The 26474-nt window shown below is 42.1% G+C and overlaps 1 protein-coding gene across 2 annotated transcripts in view; it reads right to left on the bottom strand.

Annotated features, from left to right (window-relative positions):
- The window catches only part of nlk2 (nemo-like kinase, type 2), a 148693-nt gene extending 137317 nt beyond the window's left edge, over positions 1 to 11376 (bottom strand). For both annotated transcript variants that reach the window (XM_078224740.1, XM_078224741.1), the window contains exon 1: positions 10445 to 11376. In XM_078224740.1, the coding sequence (XP_078080866.1) occupies positions 10445 to 11076 (632 nt within the window). In that variant the 5' untranslated portion in view covers positions 11077 to 11376. The remainder of the gene's footprint in view (positions 1 to 10444) is intronic.
- Positions 11377 to 26474: the final 15098 nt, after the last annotated feature.

Below are 26474 nucleotides of genomic sequence, written 5' to 3'. Positions count from 1 at the left end.
AACCTCCAAATCACAGGGCCCTTTCGAGAACCTAGGGAACTTTGGATGTCACAACAATAACCTTTTCTAGGAATGGAGGTCATCACATCCTGGAGATTTGTTGGATTTTAGTTGTTCAAATTTAAATTCTTTCATGGGATGCGAGTGGTGCTGGCAAGACCAGCATTTGTTGCCCATCTCAAATTGTCCATAAGAAGGCAGTGATGAGCCACCTTGAACCAATCCTTCTGGTGGAGGTATAATACTGTTTAAGATGGGAGTTCCAAGCTTTTGACTCAATGGCAGTGATATTTCTTCAATACTTCTTTTCTAATTATAATAACTACCTCAAGCTCATTGTTCTTATTAACTTCTCTATGTCTAATATGGAATTTGTGTCTTCTACTCTGAAGACAAAAATGTGTTTATTCTCTGCCATTTCCTCATCCCCATGATCATGTCTCCAGTTTTTGCTTCCAGGCATGTCCAACCTATTCGCATGGAGGGGGACCACATTTCAATTGGGGGACCACATTTCAATTATTTGCATACAGGGGCGGGGGGGGGGGGGCGCTAATGAGTAAATTTTGGAAAGATAAGATTTGACACAATGTTAAACGTAAATTTCAAAAAGAAAGTGAACAAATGAAAAGAGACAACCTACCGAGCAAAAAAGCCACAACAATAAATCGCTAATTTAAAAAAGCAGTAAATAAAGTCAACCATTAGATTGTGAAAGCGTACGTGTGCACTCTCCCAGTTACGGGCTGCTCATTCACTCACCCACTGCGGGAATGCCTGCTGGTGTGTGAGGGTGAATGAGAACCCGAGACTGGGAGGGAGCCAGACTCACCAGCCATAGAGGCCTCACATATGGAATCGCTGTTATCTTCACATTCAGTTTCCAGTATTTTTTTTTCTGGAAAATGAATCTGTATTGCCATGAGGTAACCAGTTTAAACACGCACTATACAGACATTACAGATACAAAGAAGCAACAATAGACAGAGTGTGCATCAAGGCGTTAAAACGTTTGGTCACAAAACATTTCTTCCCATGTTTGCTGCTGATGGGCTCACACAAACGGGGGAAGAGAAATAGACTATCATTGCAGCAGAAGATCCCTCCAGAAATCTTCAAGCTCACTAACTGTCTTACCGACAGTTCTAACAATCAGTTGGCAGGCCACACAGAGGGGCTTTGCAGGAAGTAGGGCCACGGGTTGGACAAACCTGCTCCAAGGGATCAACTTTAAGTTAGCTACTGTCCTTCTTTCTATATACATTTTAAAAATGTATATTCCTGGCAAGTTTACTCTCTCTCTAATTCCCTTAATTTTTTGGTGGCCCTTTACTGGTTTCTAATCACAAGCCTGCTACTCTTCTTTGCAGCATTAACCTCGTGGAAATCATAGAATCCTTAACAGTACAGAAGGAGGCCATTCTGCACCGACCACATTCCCACCCAGACCCTATCCCCGTAACACCATGCATTTACCCTGCTAATCCCCCTGACACCAAGGGGCAATTTAGCATGACCAATCTACCCAGCCGGCACAACTTTGGACTGTGGGAGGAAATCGCAGCACCTGGAAGAAATCCATGGAAACACAGAACATGTAAATGTCACACAGTCACCCAAGGCCAGAATTGAACCCGGGTCCCTGGCGCTGTGAGGCAGAACTAACCACTGTGACACCCCCTTTAATCCAATACTACCTTCAACTTCCCTTAAGTCATGGATGGATCTTCTGGCTAAGTTTTTTTTAAAAAAAGTGTTCCTTTTTCAAAGTTACAAAACCAATGTGCAGAGTAGACAGGGGCAAGCCCTTAATCCATCTCCTTGCTTGCTCCAAAAACCAATTCAGACTGAATTCAATTCATGGACCACACAAGATACATACTAGTTCCAAGCTGACAAGAACAGGCATCACACTGGATTTCAAGCTTGATCCAACACTTTATTTATCTCAGTCAAAAGGCAGAGAAGCAATTTGTTAATTAAAGAATGCATTTTCTTGAACATTACAAATTGTTTCTTTCAACATTTCTCAATGTTTACCGTCACACCTGTTAATCCATTTCCCCAATAAAACCTAGCAGCTCTTCCCTCACACTAGCTTTAAATTCAATATTCTTGTCTGTGATTGGAGTATGCCGCTTTCAAACGTAGTGTGGATTCAATATAAAGACTGTTTCCCACAAATATTACATTGCCTTTGTTACAAGCTCCAATTATTTTGTGTTTATTGCGCTGTCCAATTGTATAACTACAGTTACGGGGCCTCAAACCATGGAATATTTATCTTCCAACTGGCTCGATGATGGCAACTGGATTTAAACACTTATCTCTGATCATGTCACAAGTTCATCTATTTTGTGAATGTTTTACGCATTCAGATAAAGAACCTTTAGTTTCATTTTACCATTATTTTTTAAATGGACCTGATGCACTGTTAACGTTAAATATCTGACTATTTGCCTTTACCAATTCACTTTTCTGAATCACCCTTCATTTGAACTACCCCCAACTTTGAAGCCCTAGTTATACAATTCACCAGGACACTGATCCCAATCTGGTTTAGACAGAGTCCACTGCACTCAACTGTTTCCCCAGTATTCGTACCCCAAGATTAAATATCCTTTCCTCCACACCACTAAGCCATGCATTTAATTCTCCATCTGGTTGATCCTATTCCAAACCGGCACATGGTTCGAGCAATAATCCAGAGATTACCTTTTGATGTGCTACATTTTAATTTGGGCCCCAACTCAGCAGAACAACATACCTAGATTTGCTTATGTTGTTGATTCCTACATGAACCAGGACAACTGAATCCTCCATCTTCAAGCCCATCTCCAGCTGCAAATGGTTTTAACCAGGGCAGCACGGTGGCAGAGTGGTTAGCCCTGCTGCCTCACAGCACCAGGGACCAAGGTTCAATTCCGGCCTCGGGTCACTGTCTGTGTGGAGTTTGCATATTCTCCACATCTCTACGTGGGTTTCCTCCAGGTGCTTCGGTTTCCTCCCACAGTCCGAAGATATGCGGGTTAGGTGGATTCGCTATGCTAAATCGCCCCTCAGTGTCTAGGGGGATTAACAAGATAAATATGGGGATAGGGCCTGGGTGGGATTGTTGTCGGTGCAGACTTGATGGGCTGAATAGCCTCTTTCATAAGGATTCTATGAGGATTCTAATCCGACACTGGGCAGGCAACAAAACCTTCAGAACTCCTGGTCACCAGCTGCAAAAAACAGTATCTATATTCTCTAGCTATACGATCCACCATCACTACCACACTCTTCTTTGCTCCGCCATTTAAATGGCATTCGGCACCATAATGTCATGGTCAATTTGCTCATCCACCTGGCTGTCCTTGTTATCATTCACACAGGTATCAATTAACTGATACCTGTTGGTTGAAGTCAAGGGTTCAGCCTCCTCCATCACTGCATGCTCGATCCCTATACCTGCAAAACTTGCAGTCTCGTGCTCCTGGCCCTGACTAACTACTCGAACAGGTTTATTTGGTAGCAAAAGCCACACAAGCTTTCGGAGCTCTAAGCCCCTTCTTCAGGTGAGTGGGAATTCTGTTCACAAACAGAGCATATAAAGACACAAACTCAATTTACATGAATAATGGTTGGAATGCGAATACTTACAACTAATCAAGTCTTTAAGAAACAAAACAATGTGAGTGGAGAGAGCATCAAGACAGGCTAAAAAGATGTGTTCTCTTCCTGTTGGGGAGCACTTCAGCGGTCACGGGCATTCGGCCTCTGATATTCGGGTAAGCGTTCTCCAAGGCGGCCTTCGCGACACACGACAGCGCAGAGTCGCTGAGCAGAAACTGATAGCCAAGTTCCGCACACACGAGGACGGCCTCAACCGGGATATTGGGTTCATGTCACACTATTTGTAACCCCCACAGTTGACTGGACCTGCAGAGTTTCACTGGCTGTCTTGTCTGGAGACAATACACATCTTTTTAGCCTGTCTTGATGCTCTCTCCACTCACATTGTTTTGTTTCTTAAAGACTTGATTAGTTGTAAGTATTCTCATTCCAACCATTATTCATGTAAATTGAGTTTGTGTCTTTATATGCTCTATTTGTGAACAGAATTCCCACTCGCCTGAAGAAGGGGCTTAGAGCTCCGAAAGCTTGTGTGGCTTTTGCTACCAAATAAACCTGTTGGACTTTAACCTGGTGTTGTTAAACTTCTTACTGTGTTTACCCCAGTCCAACACCGGCATCTCCACATCATAACTACTCGACCCAAGGGTTGCCTCCTAGAAGTAACTCTCCTTCATTCTAATGCCCCACAACGTCCGCAGCTCAGCTGACCTTGTGAAAGTTGAAGATGCTTACCACAGATACGGTTTTCCAGAATTGAAATGCAACACACAAACTTGCACACATTGCAGTCATGGCATGTCTGCTGCCTGCTGTGTCTATCCAACATTTTTTATTTGATTACATTACTAAATTAACTGGTTAAAGCAATAGCAAGTTACAGTAACCCAAGTTAGAAACAAAAGTACACACGCCAGCTAAGGGAGGTGAAAAATAAAAAGCATCATCTCCTTCAGCTCTGCACCAAATTCCCAAATACTCAGTTCATAAAACATTGCGGTAGCAAACATGACCTGTTTATACTTACACATTCACAATTTTAAAATTACTTCACCAATGGTGCCTATGCCTATAGCTCCTTCAGTCCCAATTTCTGCAATTCCAGCCATAAAATTATTTTGCTTTTCTCTCCTCCTTTAAGGCATCCCATAAAACCAATTTTGCCCTTCTTGAGATTGCACACTATTCGTATGTAAATTGTTGAATAGACAGTCCTGTGAGGTGCCTTCGCACCTTTTAACAAATTAAAGCATCCTATATAAATGCAAGTTTATTGTTCCAAGTGTAAAGGCCATCAAGAACTTTGATTACCCACAAGAGAGTCAGAGTTCCACAGCACAGCAAGAGGTCCTGAAACCCATCAAGTACCTATCTATTCTAATCGCATTTCCCAGCACTTGGTCCATAGCCTTGTACGCTATGGCGTTTCAAGTGCTCATCGAAATGCTCCTTAAATGTTGAGGGTTCCTGCCTCGATCACCCTTTCAGGCAATGAGTTCCAGATTCCCACTACCCTCTGAGCGAACACGTTTTTCCTCAAATCCCCTGTCGCTTAACTTATATCTATGCCCCCTGGTTATTGATCCTCTACTAAGGGGAAATGTTCCTTCCTACCTATCCGAAGTCCCTCATAATTATATCCAAAGACATCTTTAAAAAACATACAATCCAAGGATCAGAACACACAAAAATGACACCAAAATCTCATTTATAAACTTAGGGTTGTTTTATTCCACATGTTTCAAGATTTCATCTACCACTGCGTATTCTGTGCAAATTACTCAAATCCTGACTCTCCAAAGCCTTTCTACCCATCTACAAGACACAAATCAGGAACGTGATGGAATATTCTCCACTTGCCTGGATGAACGCAGCTTCAGCCACACTCTTGCACTCAATACCATCCAGGACGAGGAAGCCTACTTCGCATTCTAATCCAGTATCTTCAACATTCACTTCCCCGCACCACAAGCACACTCTGGCTGCAATGTGTACCAGTGACAAGATGCACTGCAGCAACTTGCCATGGCTTCCTTAACAGCATCTTCTAAACCCATGACCGTTACCACCTAGAAGGACATGGGCAGTAGGCACCTGGTGACACATTATACATGCTTCTTCAAGATGCACAACATCCCAACTTGGAAATCTATAGTTTCCACGACATTATTGCTGGGTCAAAATCCTGGAACTCTCGACCCAACAGCACTGTAGGAATGTCTACGGCACAGACACCAGCAGCAGTTCAAGGCAGCTGCTTACCACCATCTACAAAAGGACAAATAAGAACGCCCACATCCCATGAACCAAAAAAAAGCTTCATGTTCACAGAATTTCATTTAGCAATACTAGAGTTGCACTAGCTGCTGGGCAAGTATTTTACATACAAAGAGAAGTGAACAGCTGACAACAGCACATGACATTTGACAACTGAATGCATTTAATATTTTAACCATGTTCATCAAAAAATTCAAAGTTCCTAAAGCATAAATGAGTAGTGTTCTCAAAATTTGTTCTTCCCCACTACGGGAAACTGGCTGAGGTTGACTGAAACTTTCCAAAATTCTGTGCAATGAAAATTTATACCATGTTGAATAGTGACAAAAGAGAATCCTCTTTAAAAGAAAGCTTACATTATGCTGTAGTTAAAGCACTAGGGTTTATAACATTAGATAAATGATTAAAACAGTTTTCAAACTTTACCAAACTTACACAAGCCTTTTAAAGAACAAGAGAGAGAAAAGCTCATCTCGATGTGCCAAAGCATCTGACAGCAAAAAAAAGGATATGATAGTCAAGGCAAAATGCTTTTCTGATATGAAAAAGTGGTGTTCCACTGAAGTCAGCACTGGGAAAACATACTATATACACTACTGACAATTGAGGAAAGACATAGTAAATTATGAAAGACTGCATGATAACAGACCAACAGGATTGGCAGATGCAGCTCAGTAAGAAATTGTTTTTCTATTCTTCCAGGGGATGCGAGCATCGCTGGTTAGACCAACATTTACTGCCCAACCCTAACTGTCTTGAGAAAACCGCTAGTCAAGAAAATGCATGTATTATAGCATCTTGCACATCTTCAAAGCATCCCAAAGCATTTATTCAATGGTTGACTTTTAAAATATAGATAACTATAGCAGCCAATTTGTACACAGCAAGCATCACAATTATCAGATAAAGTCAGCTAAGTTCTCTTCAAGTTGCACCATGAGATCCATTAGATCTACTTGAACACCATCAGTTTACTGCTGCATCTGAAATCATTCCAACAATACATCATTCACTCAGTACTTCACAGGGATGTCAGCTCACTTACATGCTTAGGTTTGGTCCTAGAGTGGAGTTTAGCTTTGGCCCCAGAGTAGAGACCAGAGGTAGAGTGCCAACACCAAACCAAGCTAACACTTAACACATTTTGGAAGAATAGGGAAAAGAAATGCACCTGAAGCGAAGGAACTGGGAAATCTTGATGCACAGATAAAAAAGCCATTAAAGACAGAGCAAACAGGTAAACAATTAGTCATACATCTAGAAGTAGAATACATTTGGATATACTGTAAAGATTTGGGTACATGAATGAGAGGGATCCAGACATGACTGGAAAAAGGTACACTAGAGTCACAGAGATATATCAGTCATATAGAAAAGTGTACTTGCCACCAGAAGAGAAGTTTAAAGCATGACCCAAGGAAAATGTTGACAGTGATGTTAATGGTGAATTTCCACTATTTAATGGGACAACAAATTAGCTATCACTAAAAGAATTAAAAGGGGAGGTTAGAAATTTCCGTCATGGGGTTACTGAAATTCTCTGCCACAAACAGAGATTGTAGAGTCTATAGATAGCTGCTTGAAGCTGGAGAATTTGCAAAAGTAATGCATTAAAACATGAAAGGAAGTTGAGTTGCCTATTTCTTTGCTGTAACATCTAATTTCACTTGCTGAGCCATCACAGTTCCTAGCAATCCACTGCTATGCCACTGAAGTGGTCATTTGAATTAGAGTCCAAAAATACAAGCTTCTTAAAGGTGGGCTAACACAACCTATCCATTTCTCAAAGTTAACACAAGCAGTTTCCAGCAAGATTAATGATCAAGAGTACAACACAAATTTTGATTCTTCTTCCCCCTCCTTCGCATACATTAAAACCAATTGGAATTGGTCTCCGCTGAGTTTAGTTAATACAAAACAGGCCAGAAATTAAAACTTCCTGCTCATGTATTTAATATCACAAGTGATACAACCATACAAGCTATCAGGTCTGCCCAAAAATAAGATTTAAAATATGTTTATGGATAAAGCAATGCAAAACTGTTGGCACTGGATGCAAGAAAATCTAATTTTACTTTACATTGGCTCTTGATCACTGAGCCTAAGGCGTTGTGTTGGAAGAACTTTATGCCAAAATGATGGGCATTAATAAGCCAAAAACACACACATTGAAAATAATATGCTTTAACTAATACCCCAGAATTTAAAATAGGATTTTACATCCAACTTTCAAATTTAATATTTGTATAGGGTGAAATTTCACACCATCTTGCAACAAGATCACACTCTGTTACAGCAGTTGACCTTCCATTAAAAAATTTGCAATTCATTGTATCTAAATTCACTAGATATCCTTTTAAAAACTTCCTTGCCCTCTCTTATTTTTCAAATCATTTCCTCTATTCTGTTTCCATTGCATTTCTACTCTGCTATAAGTTTCCAGTTTTGTTTAAATGCAAAATACTTTTGATTCAATTTATTTGTATCTTAAGAACACAGGAACAGGAGTAGGCCATTTCACACCTGGAGCTTGATCTGTCATCTTTTCATACATTGCTAATAGATCACTTAAGAGATTCTACTAATCCAGAAAATCATTTTTCACCCCATAAAGAACTTTTTTCCTTTTAAATTAAAGGCAATCCATCCACACAATCTTACTTCAATTTCCCAACCCAGCAATAAATTACAAATTGGTCTGGGATTTAACATGTAACCAATGTGAGTTACAATATTGACGCAAGAAATTTATGCAGCTTTCTAGCAAAGTCAACCCAGCATTTTACTTTATGTACAAACATAATGCAAAATTCCTAGTAAACAAACGCCAAAAGAGTTTATCATAACTATTATCCTTTCACCCAGATCATTTAGTTGTGTTCAATACAGGAAAAGATGTACTAAGCATAAAAAAGGGACAAGAACTCAAAAACATTACTCCAGGTACAGGAATCTATTGATATTCATAATATACTAGCTGACAATTTGTGCCATCAGAACCACTCAAACCAAATTACCGCATTTTAACACCTCTACAGCTATTATCCCAAGCTGCACGAGCCTCAGTTAGTACCACTCCTCATGAACTTGCTAACAATCTGTAGCAGGCACTGCCACCATTATGAAACAGTATAAAAATAATTTCCCATTCTATGTTACGTAAGCACTAACTTTGAAATTCTGAAAGCTCAAGTGACAATACATAGGGAAAACTAAACAGCATGAATAATATTAACTGAGATTGTTATTGTAGAAAGGAAACAGAAAAAGCAGGCCACAAGTCATTTCACCTTCACTTGTAAAGTAAACCCAGTTGCAGCAGTCACACATGCAGATCTAGTCCTTCAAACCCTAAAGATGCCGTTACCAATTATAGTGTACTATATTGCACAATAATGGAACAATAACCTGTGACCACTAAAAAAATTGCAGCCCTTTAAAACAACCAAGTGCTGCCTCCACGTTTGCTTGCTTTAAACTACACAATATTTTAATTGTAAGACCATAAAAATTTCAGCGTCAACTTCAAGTAACCCATAGTTATTCATACTCAGGTACTTCAAAACAGGAGGTGAAAGTAGATCTGGCAATTATCTGCGGAGAGAAAGTAGAGGCAAGGTTTCGAGTCCATGGCCATAAGGACTCGAAACGTTAACTCCGTGTCTTCCCCCACTCAGATCTGCTGAGTTTATCCAGCATTTTCTGTTTATTGCCAATTCCCAGCACCCGCAGTATTTTATTTTGAGGGTCCCATTTAATCTCGGGTTTTTGCCCTGCAGGGGGAAAACGAGATTTTAAACAAGTGCATACTGCATTTTCTCGGAAATGTACAGCAAGATGCGTCAAAACGTTTGGCATCTTTAAATTTAGAAGAGAAAGCAAATTTGTTTTTTTGAACGGTCTGTTTCCTATAAACTTAGGCGTCAAAAAGACCTCGTAATAGTGGACCTTAAAAAAGCAGGAAGAAATCTCACCAAGCTCTTTCACTGGGGTGGAGGGGCTGCTTGTGGGGAACAAAAGCAACAACTTCCAGGGTCGTGCAAAAATGCAACAGACGACTACTTACTGATGGCCAATTTCCGCCACCCACCACTTTATAAATTATTTAGCCTCCTGGCGTGACAATGCGCTTCCTGTGTTAAGATGCCGGGCTCACCTAAACCCAACTAGACACACTGGAGAACAAGAAACGTTTGCGAACCAGACACATTTGGGCAAGCAAAACATTTTGAAACTCCCAGCAAGTGTCAAGTGTGGAGATAGCTGAGCTGTACCACGAAGTTTATTGGAAATAAAAAATGTTTGGCAAAAAACAAACCCTGTGGTTTCAACAGCACGGAATTAATATTTGAAGTTTAAAGTTTATTTATCGGTGTCACAAGTAGGCTTCACACTGACACTGCAATGGAGTTAGTGAAAATCCCCTAGTCGCCACACTCCTGTTTGGATGCACTGAGGGAGAATTTAGCACCTAGCCAGCATTGTTCGTCAACCTGTTAAAATAAAACTCTTGCCAACAAATTCAGGGTGTGTGGGGTGGAGGGACACCTACCAGACTACTCCGAAGGCTCCGTATCCGATGGGTCTGTCCGGCTCGATGTCCAGCTGATGCGCCTTGGCGGCGGCCGCGGCGGCGTGAATCTGCACCGAGGCGGCGGCGGCGGCCGGCGCCGGGGACGGGAAATACGGCGCTTGGCCCGGGTTCAGCATCGCCGCCGCCGCCGCCGCGGCTGCTGCTGCCGCCGCTGCGGCGGCGGCCGAGGATGAGGCGGCGGCGGCGGCAGCGACAGCAGCGGCGGACGACGAGGACGACGAGGAGGAGGACGAGACGGCGGCGGCCGAGCTGACGGCGGCGGGGTGATGGTGATGCTGGACCGGGTGGACCGCCGTGCCGATGCCTCCTCCTCCTCCACCACCTCCACCAGCACCACCTCCACCTCCAGCAGCAGCAGCAGCGGCGCCGCCAGCAGCGGCGGCGGGGTGTAGATGGTGGTGATGGTGAGGAGGAGGAGGAGGAGGCGGCGGCTGGTGATGGTTGCTGCTGCTGTGGTGATGGTGGTTGTTGTGGTGGTGATGGTGATGGTGGTGATGATGGTGATGGGCGGCCCCGGCGCCGTTATAAGCCATCAGCTTGGCGACGCTCTGGCGCGGCTGGCCCGCCGCCGCCGCCCCGCACAGCGCCATGACCAACGGCCGCGCCGCGCGCCCAGCCCGCGCTCCACCGCTCGAGCTCCGCCTCGGCCGCACTCTCCCCGCTCCGTCCCTTCCTCAAACCATCTTCCAGCAAATTCCACACCCGCTTCTCCTCAGAAAACTCGACAATTTTAACTCCTCGGGAAGAGAGAAATTCTTCAAAAGACTTTGGCTTCCACTTCGTACATATTTTTTTTTCCTTTCCCCTCTCTCTCGCTCTGGAATAAACTCCCGTCAGTTTTCCTCCGTCATCGAATAATAAATCTTTAATTATATATATATTTTAAAAATAAAAAAAATATTTCCCTAACCCCCCCCACCCCCCTCCCTTCCCAACCCAAAGCCACCGAGAGGGACACAAACTAAAACACGGGAGCCCTCGAAAGCTCGAGAGTCCCCTCTCTCTCTCTCTCTCTTCCCCCCCCCCCCCCCCCAACCCCCACCCGCCCCCCTCCTGCAAGCTCCCGCCCCCCCTCGCTCAGCAACCCGGCCGTAGCGCATCCGAACCTGATAGTCGACTCGCAACGTCCCGCCCCCTTCAGTCACAGTGTCAGCGCGCGCGCATACACACACATACATACATACACTGTCCCCATCACCACCACAGCCTGATTGACGTGGCCACCGTCCAATCGGGACGCACGCCCGCCCGCCAACCTGCGGAACGTCCAGGTGCCGAGCGTGCTGCAAGGGCGGGACGATACAGCAAGTTGGATTGAGCCGGCACAAAAAGGGCACGTGATCCAGGTCCGCTCCCACAAAGCCCAGCGGTGCCAGAAAAGAGGTCAATTCCTGTCTTGATGGGACCCCAACTGGGTAAATGGAGGCACTCACACAGAGTGCACCTTTATCCTGGGGCTTTAAACTCTTGAAGAGAATGTTGTCTCTCTCTCTCTTCCCCCCCCCCCCTCCCTTGTGGGATTCAAAAAAAACAACCTTAACCATTTGATAAAAGTTAACTCCTGAGAGCACAGTTGTGGATGGAATGATCTAATCAATGATCTATGCAGGTAGATTATCTTTCTGCTCATCTCACTGTCACGTCCAGTCATTAAACTAATGAAAAGCGAAGGGTTACCAGGCTGATTCCTGGAATGGCAGCTCTTGTCATATGAGGAGAGACCAAGTCGGTTAGGATTGTGTTCACTGAAGTGAGAGGGGATCTCATAGAAACTTATAAAATTCTAACAGGGTTAGACAGGCTAGATTCAGAAAGAATGTTCCTGATTTGGGGGGAGGGAGTCCAGATTAGGGGTCATAGTTGGAGGATAAGGGATAATCATAGAATCCCTACAGTGCAGAATGAGGCCATTTGGCCTGCACTGATCATAATCCCAGGCCCTATCCCCATTGCCCCACTTATTTACCCTGCTAGCCCCTTGACTCTAAGGGGCAATTTAGCATAGCCAATCAACCTAACCCACACATCTTTGGGTTGTGAGAGGAAACCCACACGGAGAATGTGCGGACTCCGCACAGACAGTGACCCAAGCTAGGAATCAAACCCGGGCCCCTGGCACTGTGAGGCAGCAGTGCTAACCACTGTGCCACCGTGCCGCCCCTTTTAGAACTGAGGTGAGGTGAAATTTCTTCACCCAGAGAGTGGTGAATGTGTGGAATTTGCTACCACAGAAAGTAGTCAGGGCCAAAACATTGTCTGATTTCATGAAGAAATTAGATACAGCTTTTGAGGCTAAAGGGATCAAGAGATATGGGTAGAAGTGGCAATCAAGATATTGAATGGCAGAGCAGGTTTGAAGGGCCAAATGGCCTACACTAGCTTCTAGTTTCTATGTTTCTAAAACTGCAACAGCTTCCAAGATCTAACGTGGAATAATGCTATAAATTGTACTTTGTTCAAAAGATGTGCAGGTTAGGTGCATTGTCTATGCTAAATTTTCCCACCCGAACAGGTGCCGGAACGTGGCAACTAGGGGATTTTCACAGCACATTCATGGCAGTGTTAATATAAGCCTTTGACTAATAAATAAACGTTAACTTTTTTTTCTAAATTAAACAAAGGTTAAACACACAAGTTTAACTTTTGGTTAATTTAGAAAAGATGTGCTGGTTAGGTGCAGTGGCCATGCTAAATTCTAAAGTTAAAGTTCATTTATTTGTCACAAGTAAGCTTACTGCAATTAAGTTACTATGAAAATCCCCTAGTCACCACACTCCGGCACCTATTTGTGTACAATGAGGGAGAATTTAGCACGGCCAATGCACCTAACCAGCACATCTTTTGGACTGTGGGAGGAAACCGGAGCACCCAAAGGAAACCCACACAGACACGGGAAGAACATGCAAACTCCACACAGACAGTGACCCAAGCTGGGAGTCGAACCCAGGTCCCTGATGCTGTGAGGCATCAGTGCTAACCACTGTGCCACCACGCCACCCTAGTTCCAAGATCGAACGTGGCATAATGCTATAAATTGTACTTTCCAAATTAACCAAAAGTCATAATTGTGTGTTATTTGTGGCCGATTTTCTATATCTGTATCAAAAAAAAGATAAATGAGTTATCTGAGGTAGAAAGTCCTGTCTTTGCTCCATTTCCAGGTCAGCTGCCGATTGCACCTGTTACTGTACCATATAAGGCCTGGGGAAAGTGGGTCAGGATACAGATGGGCAGAAATGCACATTTACAGTGTCCAGATTGTCTTTGTGTAAAATGAAAGTCCTGTCAGCATCACAGGAGTGTTTTTTCTTCTGTGAATTGGGTTTAAAGTGCATTTTTGTGTTTGGTAACTTGCTGAGTTATACTAATTGCCACATTTGTGATTGTACCAAGAAGTGTCAGATTAAAAGGATTATACCTCATTTAGTGTCCCAAAAGGAACTGAGTCACAATCTTGGTTGTATGATAAATGGCTACCAGGGAAGTTTGAAATTCGTAATTATAGTTTTAAATAGGGTTAAAATCCAGAAATTCCCACTTTATAGCCTCATCACTGAAGAATTACTATGTAATGTTGAAGACAGGAATGAAGCTGTAATCCAAATCATGCATGACACTCAGTGGTAGGAAAACTTTCAATCACTACACAGTCAAAAATAAATTTTAAAAATGAGAGGCAGTAAACACAAGGTTTGTTACTATAATAGCACTTTCTTGTAATATCTGTACAATTAACTATTTTTCACCCTATAGGATTTTATAGAAACAGAAAATGGATTACCTCATGATCTGGTTGAGGATATATGGAAATATAATTCTTCAGTAAGTAATGCCTTACATTCATAGTAAGTAAGAAAGATGATCAATGAGGTAGAGTCACTAATTGTAAGCTCATCAAAGGCAACATATCCAACCAAAAAATGTTTGGCAATACCTTTTCCGTACAAAGTTATACCTAATTGTCACTTGAGCTTAACATAGTCATGATAAAAATGATGCACAGCTTTGTGGATCCATTCTCTCCACAAAAACTGGTGTGCCAAATGCTGCTTTTGTGAAGGCAGTCTTCCTTTAATAAGCAAGTTAAAAGGTAAGTGAAATATGGTTTTCTCTCCACCAGCGTGTGACAAGTGGGATGCTGGACCAATTTTACTTACAGAACTATCCTTGCACATGAAATGTAATTTGTTGATTGTAAAACTCTATGGGAACTTGTGAAAAGAATGTAAATTGTCCTTACAATACAAGTGTAAATTGTCCTTTCTTTCATAAGGCAGCCCCTAATAATAGTGATAACCGATTCCCTATATTATGTTTGTTAAGAAATCCCTACTTAATTTAAATTTGATTTTCTATCTTTGAAAGTGCAAAGTGAATTGTAGTTGGATATCAGTTTTTTTTATAACCTTTAATCACTTCATTAATTTATATGGGACAATTATTTGATCATGAAGATACCTACGCTAAGTTATGTTTATTTATTAGTGTCACAAGTAGACTTGCATTAACATTTCAATGAAGTTACTATAAAAATCCCCTAATCTCCACACCCGGCACCTGTTCAGGTACACTGAGGGAGAATTTAGCATGGCCAATGCACCTAACTAGCACGTCTTGTGGACTGTGGCACCCGAACGAAACCCACACAGACATGGGGAGAACATGAAGACTCCGCACAGACAAGTGTTCCACACCGGGAATTGAACCCAGGTCCCTGACGCTGTGAGGCAGCTGTGCTAACCACTGTGCCACCGTGGTAATAGAACTTTGAGGTGCACAACTAGAGCAGGAGGTTAGTAGATGTAATCAATGACTATTAGCTTTGTAGATTATTGAAAAGGCACTCAGTGATCTGAAGTTATTGTGCCAAATTGTTGGATTATAAATGTGGACCATCATCCTATTTCTAACTTTCGAAGACTCCAGTTAGAATATGACATTTGAAATGTATGTACACCTGGAAACACTCAAAGATGTCTTGATGTAAATTTAGATTATAAGTTGAAGTCAGGCAGTTGGTGTAATCTGATATAATATCTGCCCACAGCACTGCATTTATAAAAATGATAAAATGAAAACTGCAACAGCTTGAACCAGTTCTAAGATCTAACTTGGAGTAATGCTGTAAATTCTACTTTCTAAATTAACATCTTCTTCCCAAGCACAGGGGGTAGCACTGAGATTAAGAACTGAACACACACCACAAAGATAACTTGGCAACAAAACATTTGAATGAAGCATCTGCTTAATGTGAGAAGTTTGAAAGGTGGCATTTAGCGTAATGTACATCCTAATTGCAGAGAGGAATGTGTGGATCTGATTATGCCAAGTGATTTGCTCAGAGGGTGGAGATAGGCTTTAAGATTTCAAAGGGGGAAAAGCCACTGAAGGGATCCTCCAGATCAGTATCATTTTCCTTCTGTTGGGAGATGAGATAATGACCCATCATAGTCTTAAGTTTTGAAAAGGGAGGAAAAGTAGGTTTGAATTTTTTTTAAATGTCAACTTATTGAAGAAACATACAAAAAAATGGCTTGGAAGATGTGGCAACTATAATTTCAGGATAGAAACTTGGCTTTTGAAAATGATCAACACAATAATGAGACAGGCTGCATATTAAATCCACAAGAAATCTGTTATTTCCCAAGTCAGCGAGTTGACACAAAAATAAGTGTTACTTAAGCATGCAACCCTTTATCAAAGTAAATCAAACCATTGAATAGGTATGGCTATTGATGTAAACTTGCTGCAAATTCATATGTTATTGCTCGAGCTATTAAATTGGAACTAGAATATCGTAGTCTGCGATCTTAACAATTAAGTGGGCTACCTAGTTTTCAAGAAGATAGCTGCACAATTATTAAATAGACATGTTAACATACCAAATTCAGTGTGGATTCATTGAGGAAATAATTATTTCAAAAATCATTAGCAGTTCATATATTAAAAATAATTTATTTAACTTTTTCGGTGAATACTTTAGGAAAAAGAAAGTAGGCTGAATTAAGTTGGTCAACACTTAACAGACTAGTGTTGTATTGGAAGGAAACAATCCTGTTGGTGCAAGATACCTTGGTGAAGGATCATCTCTGTTATACCATTGAATGGAAGAGAGTAGTTTAAAAATTAACCTCCAATCCCAGCACAGTATAAACAAGTCTGCAACTTGAAAATATTAATGGGTTTAGCATTTTTAATGACATTTGTTACAGTATATTGATTATTGTTCTAAACTGCACTGATATCCACAGCATGAAATCATCATTTATTTCATCATTTATGTTCCCATCTTCAGAGTGGCAAGCTGAAACCCTACATTCATGCAATTTATTTAAGTTATTTTGCAGCAATGTCTTTCAATTTGGCAAATAGGTGTGCTGCATTCAATATCAAAGATGTGGAGATGCCGGCGTTGGACTGGGATAGACACAGTAAGAAGTCTCACAACACCAGGTTAAAGTCCAACAGGTTTATTTGGTATCACGAGCTTTTGGAGCGGAGTGGCCACTCACCTGATGAAGGAGCAACACTCCAAAAGCTTGTGATACCAAATAAATTGGTTGACTTTAATCTGATGTTGTGAGACTTCTTACTGAGTTCAATATCAAAAAATCTATGGTCACCGTGGGAAGCTAGTGACCGCCCTGCTGAATCTTGGAATTCTATCAGGTCGGAACTATTAGTCTGAGCTAGAATCCTACAATTCTATGCCACATTACATTGAAAATGGCAAAATGTTTATGATCCAAGAGCAAGTCTCTCCATTGTGTTCTGCATGGAATGTCCAAATTTAAGTCTCATACTGGAGATTCTTGATCCACTTATCCGAAAGGGTTGCTGAATTGTTTTCCTTTATATCAGTCCAAAGATGCGCAGGTTAGGTTGGTTGGCCTTGCTGAATTACCCCTTCGTGTCAGGGAGATTAGCAGGGTAAACATGAGAGTTTACTGGAATAAGGCCTGGGTGAGATTGTTGTTGGTGCAGGCCCAACAGGCCCAATGGCCTCTCTCTGCACTGTACGGGTTATATGATTCTATATCTTTGGAGTACCTTCTGTTATATGGGCCATTACCAATGCTGAAGAATCCTGCCTACCCGTTATCATATGGAGTGGTATAGGAATAGGTCTTTGCTTGTCAAGATTTTCTGATGTTGCATTCAAACCCAACCCTGTCTCAAATGGGAAGAAACCAATGGTCATTCAGTATCCCAAGTATCCCACTGCACATCAAGCTAGCAGTTCAAGACAACATTATAGCCTCCACTTGCTGAAACCCTTCTCCTTCTGACTAAAACATGGGAACACTACCATTAAACCAAAAGTTGCAGGACGGTGGCACAGTGGTTAGCACTGCTGCCTCACAACGCCAGGGACCTGAGTTCGATTCCGGCCTTGGGTGACTGTCTGCATGGAGTTTGCATGTTTTCCCTTTGTCTGCATGAGTTTCCTTTGGGTTCTCCAGTTTCCTCCCACAGTTCAAAGATGTGCAGGTTAGGTGGGTTGGCCATGCTAAATTGCCCCTTAGTGTGCAAAGATGTGTAGGTTAGCTGGATTAGCCATGGTAAATGTGTGGGGTTACAGGGATAGGGTGGAGGGTAGGACCTGGGTGGAATGTTCTTTCAGAGAGTCAGTGCAGACTCTTTCTGCACTGTAGGGATTCTATGATTCTAAATGTAGGGTTTTGTAATCTATTGTTAATGTTGATGATTGTTGCCATTTCACATCAGGAAAATATGACAATTATTTATCTTATCCTGCTGGTTCACAAATATAGTCATGGGGTGGAATTTCACCGCCGCTTTACACCTGTTTTGTGGTGGGAAAAAGGTGTAAAATTGGGCGTAAAGCGACTTGTGTGAATGGCGTCAGTTTTCATGACTTATGTGATTTTACGACACCCGGATTTTGGGCGCGGTCAGCCTCTCACCGGAAATGGGCGAGAAGCCGGTCAGTTTATTGAAATTTATGGAAATGTTCATTTCAATGTGTTGAGTGAGCCTGGCGCTCAATCGCCCGGGTTTCCTTGTCTTTATGGCCTCGCCGGCAGACGTTTCCTCCGGCGAGAAAAACACCTTCTCCCCATCAACGGGGAACAGCTGTGTTGGCCTCACCAGTGGAACCGGAGGCCATTGAGGCCCCCCCCGAGGAGGTTGAGTGCAAGGCGGGGGTGCCCCTTGGGCAGTGCCAGATTGGCAGTGCCACCCTGACACCTGGGCAGCTGGGAAGTGCACACTGGGCAGTGCCAGGGGCTGGGGCCAATGGGGGTGGGGCTGGTGGGGGCCAGTGTGGGGGGATGGGGCCTGTGGGTGGGTGGGACCAATGGAGGTGGGGCCTGTTGGGTGAGGGGGGCCCGCTGCTACTCTGCATACGATTGGAGGTGGTATGTGATCAGTGGGGGGGAGGGGGTCTGTGATCTGTGGGGGGGGGAGGGAGGGGACCGCGATCGGTCTGGTTGGCAGGGGCTGCATCTCGGGCTGCGGGCCCCTGCAATTGATGGGGGGGGGGGGGTGGGCACTGCTACTTGAGGCTGCCTGCAGTAGCAGGGGCTTGAGAGCTCTCTGTCTGTCAGACCCCTCCTAATGCGCATGTGCAGCACCAGAGATCTGCACATGCGCAATATCTCCCTCTATAGGCTGTCTGGCGAGTTAAGTCCTGCCCACAGCCTCTCTGGCCAGAAGCTGACTAGTCCAAAATTTCAGAGACAGAGTGCATAAGATTGGGCATCAAAACCCACCCGAAAAAAGGATCAGGAACTTTCCCATTTTCAGACTCTTAGAAAAGATCTCATCGAGTCATAGAGCGCTGAAAATGCCCTTCAGCCCATCGAATCTGCACCGACAATACCTACCACTAAAGGCACGCTAATCCAATTTTCCTGCACTTGTCCCAAATCCTTGAATGTTATGATATTTCAAGTGCTCATCCAAATATTTTTTAAACGTTGTAAGGTTTCTGGCATCCACTACCTCCCAGGAAGTGCAGTGCAAATTCCCACCACCTTCTGAGCGAATAAGTTTTTTTCTCAAAACACCCCTGAATCTTCTGCCCCTTATCCTAAAACTATGCCCCCTCATGATTGACCCATCAACCAAGGGGAGCAGCTGCTCCCTACTCATCCTGTCCATACCCTTCATAATCTCTTCAGAATACCCTTCAGAATAGAATCATAGAATCTACAGTGCAGAAGGAGGCCATTTGGCCCATTGAGTCTGCACCAACAACAATCCCATCTAGGCCCTATTCCCGTAACCCCACATATTTACCTGCTAATCCCCCTGACACTAGGGTCAATTTAGCATGGTCAATCAACCTGACCCGCACAGTTTTAGACTGTGGGAGGAAACCGGAGCACCCGGAGAAAACCCACGCAGACACGGGGAGAATGTGCAACTCCACAAAGACAGTGATGCAAGGCTGGAATTGAACCCGGGTCCCTGGCGCTGTGAGGCAGCAGTGCTAACCACTGTGCCATCTTATACAGAATCTGGGAGGCACAGTTGGTGAAGAGTAGACTTGAGGCTAAGCATTACATCCAAATTTATTTACAAATTATACACATACCCTTCCTAAACTAATAACCACAGTTTTTATATGTGCCTATTTATACTATTTCAGGGTTAAATTAATAAAATCTACTTATTTATAGGATCTCAAGTGAATCCCAAGTTATTGCCCACCATCTGCACCCAAATATAGACAATTAACATGATGGGTAAACTGTCCTTTGCCATTTCTATAAGATTTTGAAGCCAGGGCGTTGCCTCTTTGCTGACCTTGTGAATTGGATTTTGCACTCTTAAGAGTGTGGATATCAAGTTATGATAAATGAGCATTTTTTTTATTGCAATGTCTACACATTACTTGAGGGAAGTATAGTTGGGACCACTGCTATTATGTGATGAATGTCCACAAAGCTTTTATTTGTTTCCCTCAAGATGCTAGCAGATACAGAGTGGTTGCTGAATGGCCAACAGCAACTGAAGCACTGCTGACGAACAAAAAAAACTTGACATGTGCTTAACAAATTGTCTTGCCTTCAGTACTAAGAATACCAAGGCATTAACAATCAAGAAAGCTGTACTGGGGCTCACATTTCTTTGAATACGTGAACAGAATGGTCTGCAGTTACGCATATTAATAATTACATCCAGCTGTGGTGGGATTAACAGTTGGCAATATTTGGTGCACCTTGATTTTCCAAGAAGTCTCAGCATTTTTTAACAATCAGATGCTATCGCAGTGTTCCTTAGATCTTGCACCTGCCTAGATATGGGCATTTTCAGATTGCAGAGAAAATCATTAATTTTCCTAGACTTTGTCTAGTTCAATGGTATTTGTATATAACCATTGGATAATCTGCTGCCATTTCTTTTCCCAAGAACACAAGAAATTCTGCATCATTAACCTGCAGAACCAACATTGTTGCATTTTGAGTTAAACCACAGAAGACTCTGAGCTTCCTTCCATTTGTATGCCAGGTTCAAACCTTATATGCTAGTGCAAGACTATTTTAATGAGATATAAAATATATAGAAAATAGAAGCAGGAGTAGGCCATATATCCCTTCAAGCCTGTTCCATCATTCAATTCGATCTCTTAACTTCACTTTTATGCACTATCCCCATATCCCTTGTTACAATTATTTTTAGGGAGGCGATGGTCTAGTGGTATTATCACTAGACTATTAATCCAGAAACTCGCCTAATGTTCTGGGGACCTGGGTTCAAATCCCACCATGGTAGATGGTGAAATTTGAATTCAATCAAAAAAACTTGGAATTAAGAATCCACTCATGACCATGAAACGATTGTCGGAAAAGCCCATCTGGTTCACTCATATCCTTTAGGGAAGGAAATCTGCTGTCCTTCCCCGGTCTGGCCTACTCGTGACTCCAGATCCATAGCAATCTGATTGACTCAGGCAACGAGGAGTGGGCAATAAATGCTGGCCAGCCTCTGACACCCATGTCTCGCATGAATAAAAAAAATTCACTTGCATGCATCATGCTTAAAGAGATGGTGAGTAGTGGTCTCGGCTGTCAGCTAAATTTTTTCTTTCATTTGGTAGCAGTACAAGCTCCTGCTTGGAACCAAATATCTTGGGGTGATCTTGGAAATGAAGATAATGTAAAGGTTGCAAAGGAAAAGTTATGTCTAAAGATGATCTATCTTCCTCAACTGCTGATATTAATTACGCAGGTGACCTAATCTATTCCTATATTTAGAATCAGGAAAGATTGCTTGTATATGAGTTTATTACTATGGTTGATAGAGTTTGGATTGTTTATCCCTTTGTCTGGTATTCAAACAGTGCTTGTGATCTAAATAGCAGATGGCCTCGATGATTCAATTAGCAAGGGTTTCCTGTGACATAAATGAGTAAAAATATTTGATTAGTTAACTGACAAACCAATTTCATTTGTGCATGAAACTTGTTTGTCTCTCATCGAAAATGTTTATATATTCTCCATTGTATATGAGATATGCCTTTGGTTTTATGCATTGAGTTTTGTTTAATTTGTTTTAGAAGCAGTTAACAACCAAATTCAAATGTTGGAAGATTAGTTGTGGAATTGTTTGATTTTTGAAGAAAGTTATTGAAATATTTAGAAAATATTGGTCTGGCACAGGTTTTAAAAAAGGTTGCAGAAGAAAATGGGGTTAATTTTTAAACCCTGTTGATATATATATTTTTTTAAATTCTCTGCTACAGACAATAGGTAAAATGAAGCCTGAATGTGCAGATCAATTATAGGTTTCTGGTTACTAAGGGTAACTAACCTATTATAAATATTCTCTTTGTATTTTTTTTATTCAAACTCGTAATATTTGCCATTTGGCATGCTTCATATTGCTGTTTGGGTTCTAAATCAAGTTAACATTAGCTTTAGTCTGTAAGTTCCTGGTCTGTATTATGGTCTAGTTTCTCATACAATCTCTGGTCTGTGAGGTAACAGCTGCCATTTCAAAAAGACACTGGTGGAATAGTGTGGAAATATATTGGGCTAAATTTTTTGCAGTAGTAATAACAGCAAAACGGTCAAGATTTATTGTCATTGTACTTTAAAACTGACAGCAAAGTCTGGAGTCCAACAATAGCACAGTTAAAAAGGGAAATCCAGAAATGGCTACCCGTGATTTAATTCTTTCCCTAGACTGTATTGTTGAAGTCCCCTAAGACTGTGACCAAGTAGAGATCACTAATCTGATGAAAGCTTGCCATTTTACTCTCAATCTTGCTGTAAAAACATTTGAGCAAGTTACACCTTGTTGGATGAAGTGTTACTGGGATTTTAATGGCCTACGCAGCTCACAATTTCTGCTGGAAAAGCTCTCTGACCCTGGAAATGTAATTTATGGTGGTGGAATGTCTTTCTTCATTTACAAGAAACATTTCCTCATATTTTTGAATTAACTTTTTTAACTGGAAGTTTGTTTGTGATTGTTCAGCTTCTCCCTCGACCGACAAGTACGTTCCACTCATTTATTTTGATTTTCATTAAAAATAATTAAAAATGAAAGATAACCAGTGTATTTTTCTTCCTGGTTTGCTGCCTTTGAGAATACTCTAATGTGGTTGGCTACTTATTCTGCTTGTAGACTTCACTGTTGCTGCACAGCTGGAGATTCCCTTGACCTCTAGCAGCTCGGGAAAAGGAGAAATCCATGTCACTGAAGTCACTGCATGTTTGTGGGAAACGTTCTTTGTCTCTTTGCCTTTGACCACAAAGTTAAAGCCTATTTATTAGTCGCAAGTAGGCTTACGTTAACACTACAATGAAGCTACTGTGAAACCCCCCTAGTCGCCACACTCCGGCACCTGTTCCAAGTGCACTGAGGGGGAATTTAGCATGGCCAATCCACATCTTTGGACTGTGGGAGGAAACTGGAGCACCCGGAGGAAACCCACGCAGACAACGTGCAAGCTCCTCACAGCCAGTGACCCAAGCCAGGACTCGAACCCGGGTCCCTGGCACAGTGAGGCAGCAGTGCTAACCACTGTGCCACCGTGCCGCCCCAAATCTGGGCCATTAAATTAATTGTTAGCCTTTCAGCTCACATTTCTACGAGGACAGAGTATAGAAAAGATACAACTTTAAAATCCTAAATGATAAAGGAATGCTAGATTATTGATTCAGAAGTATAAACTTTGAAACCACAATTCACATTTATAAAGTGCCTTTAATGTTAAAAACAAAGAATAGTAATTGTAGAAAGTATCTTCATTTTAAGAACAATTAAAATACTTAAAATAAGAGTGCTGTAATGTTTAAATTTGCTTCTGCTTTCAGTCTGAAGTTTATATTTATAATTGGATCAATGACTATCCTCCATTTGTAGATTGCCACCACATAAATGTAAGAACATCTCTCTAATGAAATATTGCACAATGAAGACGGTAATGTTGACCATGTCGCAAGTTAGATTAGCAAATTGATTTTTTATTTTATTATTTTGTTAATGCTTCCTTAAACCTTTTGATCAAGCAGCTTACTGGATTGAATTCGGAGAAATCTCACCTTTCTAAACTGCCTGTCATAGTGAAAAACGTAATTAAACCTGACATAAATATCGACACTCGGCACTGCAGCTGCAAAAATGAAAGCATTTTACTTGCAAAACACTACAAAGATCAAAATCCTACATGATTTTCAGAGATGCAGCATGTTGAAATGGGTCCTGTACCATGAGCATAGAATCCTCCAGAGAATCACACTCACATGAAACATTCACCTCCACTCCTGCTGGGGCTGCCAGTTTCTTAGAGTAGAGTGCTGAAATAAAAATGACACAAACTAATTTCATTCCACATTGCAAATGTTATTAAAATAAGTAAAATAATCATCAGACCTCAAGTCATAGACACATGGCTCTCTCCCTTTTATTCAGTCTCCTCCCTGTCTTTGGATTTGCAGGAAAGTGGCAACCAAAGAATGACAAAGGACTGAACTCTGATGAGATTGTCAATTAAATTTTTCTTTCAAAATTATCGCTAAAAATATGTATGTCTTCTTACTGAGCATGTACTAGATGCTGCTTAGTATACAGGAATATCTGAGGCGGGGAGATGGAACAATCCATGTTGGAACACTTTATGGATTCAGAGCGGCACGATGGCACAGTGGTTAGCACTGCCGCATCACAGTGCCAGAGACCCGGGTTTGATTCCCGGCTTGGGTGACGGTCTGTGTGGAGTTTGCACATTCTCCCCGTGTCTGCGTGGGTTTCCTCTGGCTGCTCCGGTTTCCTCCCACAGTTTGAAAGATGCGCTGGTTAGGTGCATTGACCCGAAGAGGCGCTGGAGTGTGGCGACTAGGGGAATTTCACAGTAACTTCATTGCAGTGTTAATGTAAGCCTTGCTTGTGACTAATAAATTAACTTTAACTTTATTTTGACCAATAACTTCAAATTCTTGATTTTACATGACCATCATTAAGTCTCTTTAGGTAAGAAGCAGGCTTGGTCATACTCCCATGCTACACTTTAATGATGTGCTGTGACTAGTGCTATTAATGCCAGCTTTTATTTCCTTTCTATCCCTCCAAGATGAATTGCTCTCTTCTCAAATACTTGAACCTCGATCCTAAAGACTTTGGCACATGCATTCACTCACTACTTTTAAAGTGCTAAATTGTTAATTGGATTAATTTAATTACCACCTTTCTATTAAATATGCTGTGATGAAGTTTTTATGACACAGAGAAAAATGGATGAATACAAATATCTCTTTCCGAGGATCAGTCCTTTTGCAAATGTGCCATTCCTTCCACAATAGAGATCAATTTCAACCCTTCATACTTTGTTTACGCTTGCTCTTCACCTGTTCTCTTGCTCTGCGATTGGCAGGAATTCAAAGTACAATGCAGCTGTTGGCAACACAATTACACAAATCCCACATTCATGATATCGGCTTGAATATCGCTCCTGGACTGGGATAATTCCCGTCTCCGTAAACCTGACCAGGGTTGGATTTTCAGTCTGGGATGGGACTCTGAACGGCACTTGCCAGCCACCAGAGAGGAAGAAATTGATCAAAAAAGTCAGGAAGGCAAGATTTAGAAGAGAAGTTCTTCGCAAGTGCTCTGGGCATAACAGGCGAGGTTCTCTGTATGTACATGTTACAGCATGTTTCCAGCAGCTACCTTGATTTGTTTTTTTTTTCTTTTTAAAAAGGCAAACAAGGCAGAGCAATTAGAGAGCTGGGTGTGTTTAAAAAGGGTCTGAAGTTCAGGTTGTTGCATTGTTTAAAAGAAAATAACAAATCATGATAGCTGCTGGAAACGCAAGGTGTACATACAGAGAACCTCCATTAGTAAGAAAATGGCAGGAGTTTTCAGCATCGTGGGACCCTTTGATGAAAATGTGGAGCGATGGTGTGTCTTGACTATTTTGTGCAGGCAAATACAATAGCAGAGGATATTAAGGTGCCCAGGTTCCTGAGCGTGATGGGGGGGAAAAACGTTTAATCTCCTCAGAAGTTTAGTGTAACTGAAGAAGCCATGCACTAAAACACGTAAACCAGCCTCCCATCCACTGACTCTGTCTACACTTCCCGCTGCCTCGGCAAAGCAGCCAAAGAACAAAGAAAATTACAGCACAGGAACAGGCCCTTCGGCCCTCCAGGCCTGTACCGACTATGCTGCCCGACTTAACTAAAACCCCCTACCCTTCCGGGGACCATATCCCTCTATTCCCATCCTATTCATGTACTTGTCAAGACGCCCCTTAAAAGTCACTACCGTATCCGCTTCCACTACCTCCCCGGCAACGAGTTCCAGGCACCCACTACTCTCTGTGTAAAACATCTGCCTCGTACATCTCCTTTAAACCTTGCCCCTCGCACCTTAAACCTATGCCCCCTAGTAATTGACTCTTCTACCCTGGGAAAAAGCTTCTGACTATCCACTCTGTTCATGCCTCTCATAATCTTGTAGACTTCTATCAGGTCTCCCCTCAACCTCCGTCGCTCCAGTGAGAACAAACCAA

This window comes from Mustelus asterias, chromosome 12 (assembly GCF_964213995.1).
Source record: "Mustelus asterias chromosome 12, sMusAst1.hap1.1, whole genome shotgun sequence".
Lineage (NCBI taxonomy): Eukaryota > Metazoa > Chordata > Chondrichthyes > Carcharhiniformes > Triakidae > Mustelus > Mustelus asterias.
Note: the sequence above shows the minus strand (reverse complement) of the source record. Positions and strands in the feature narration are given on the sequence as shown.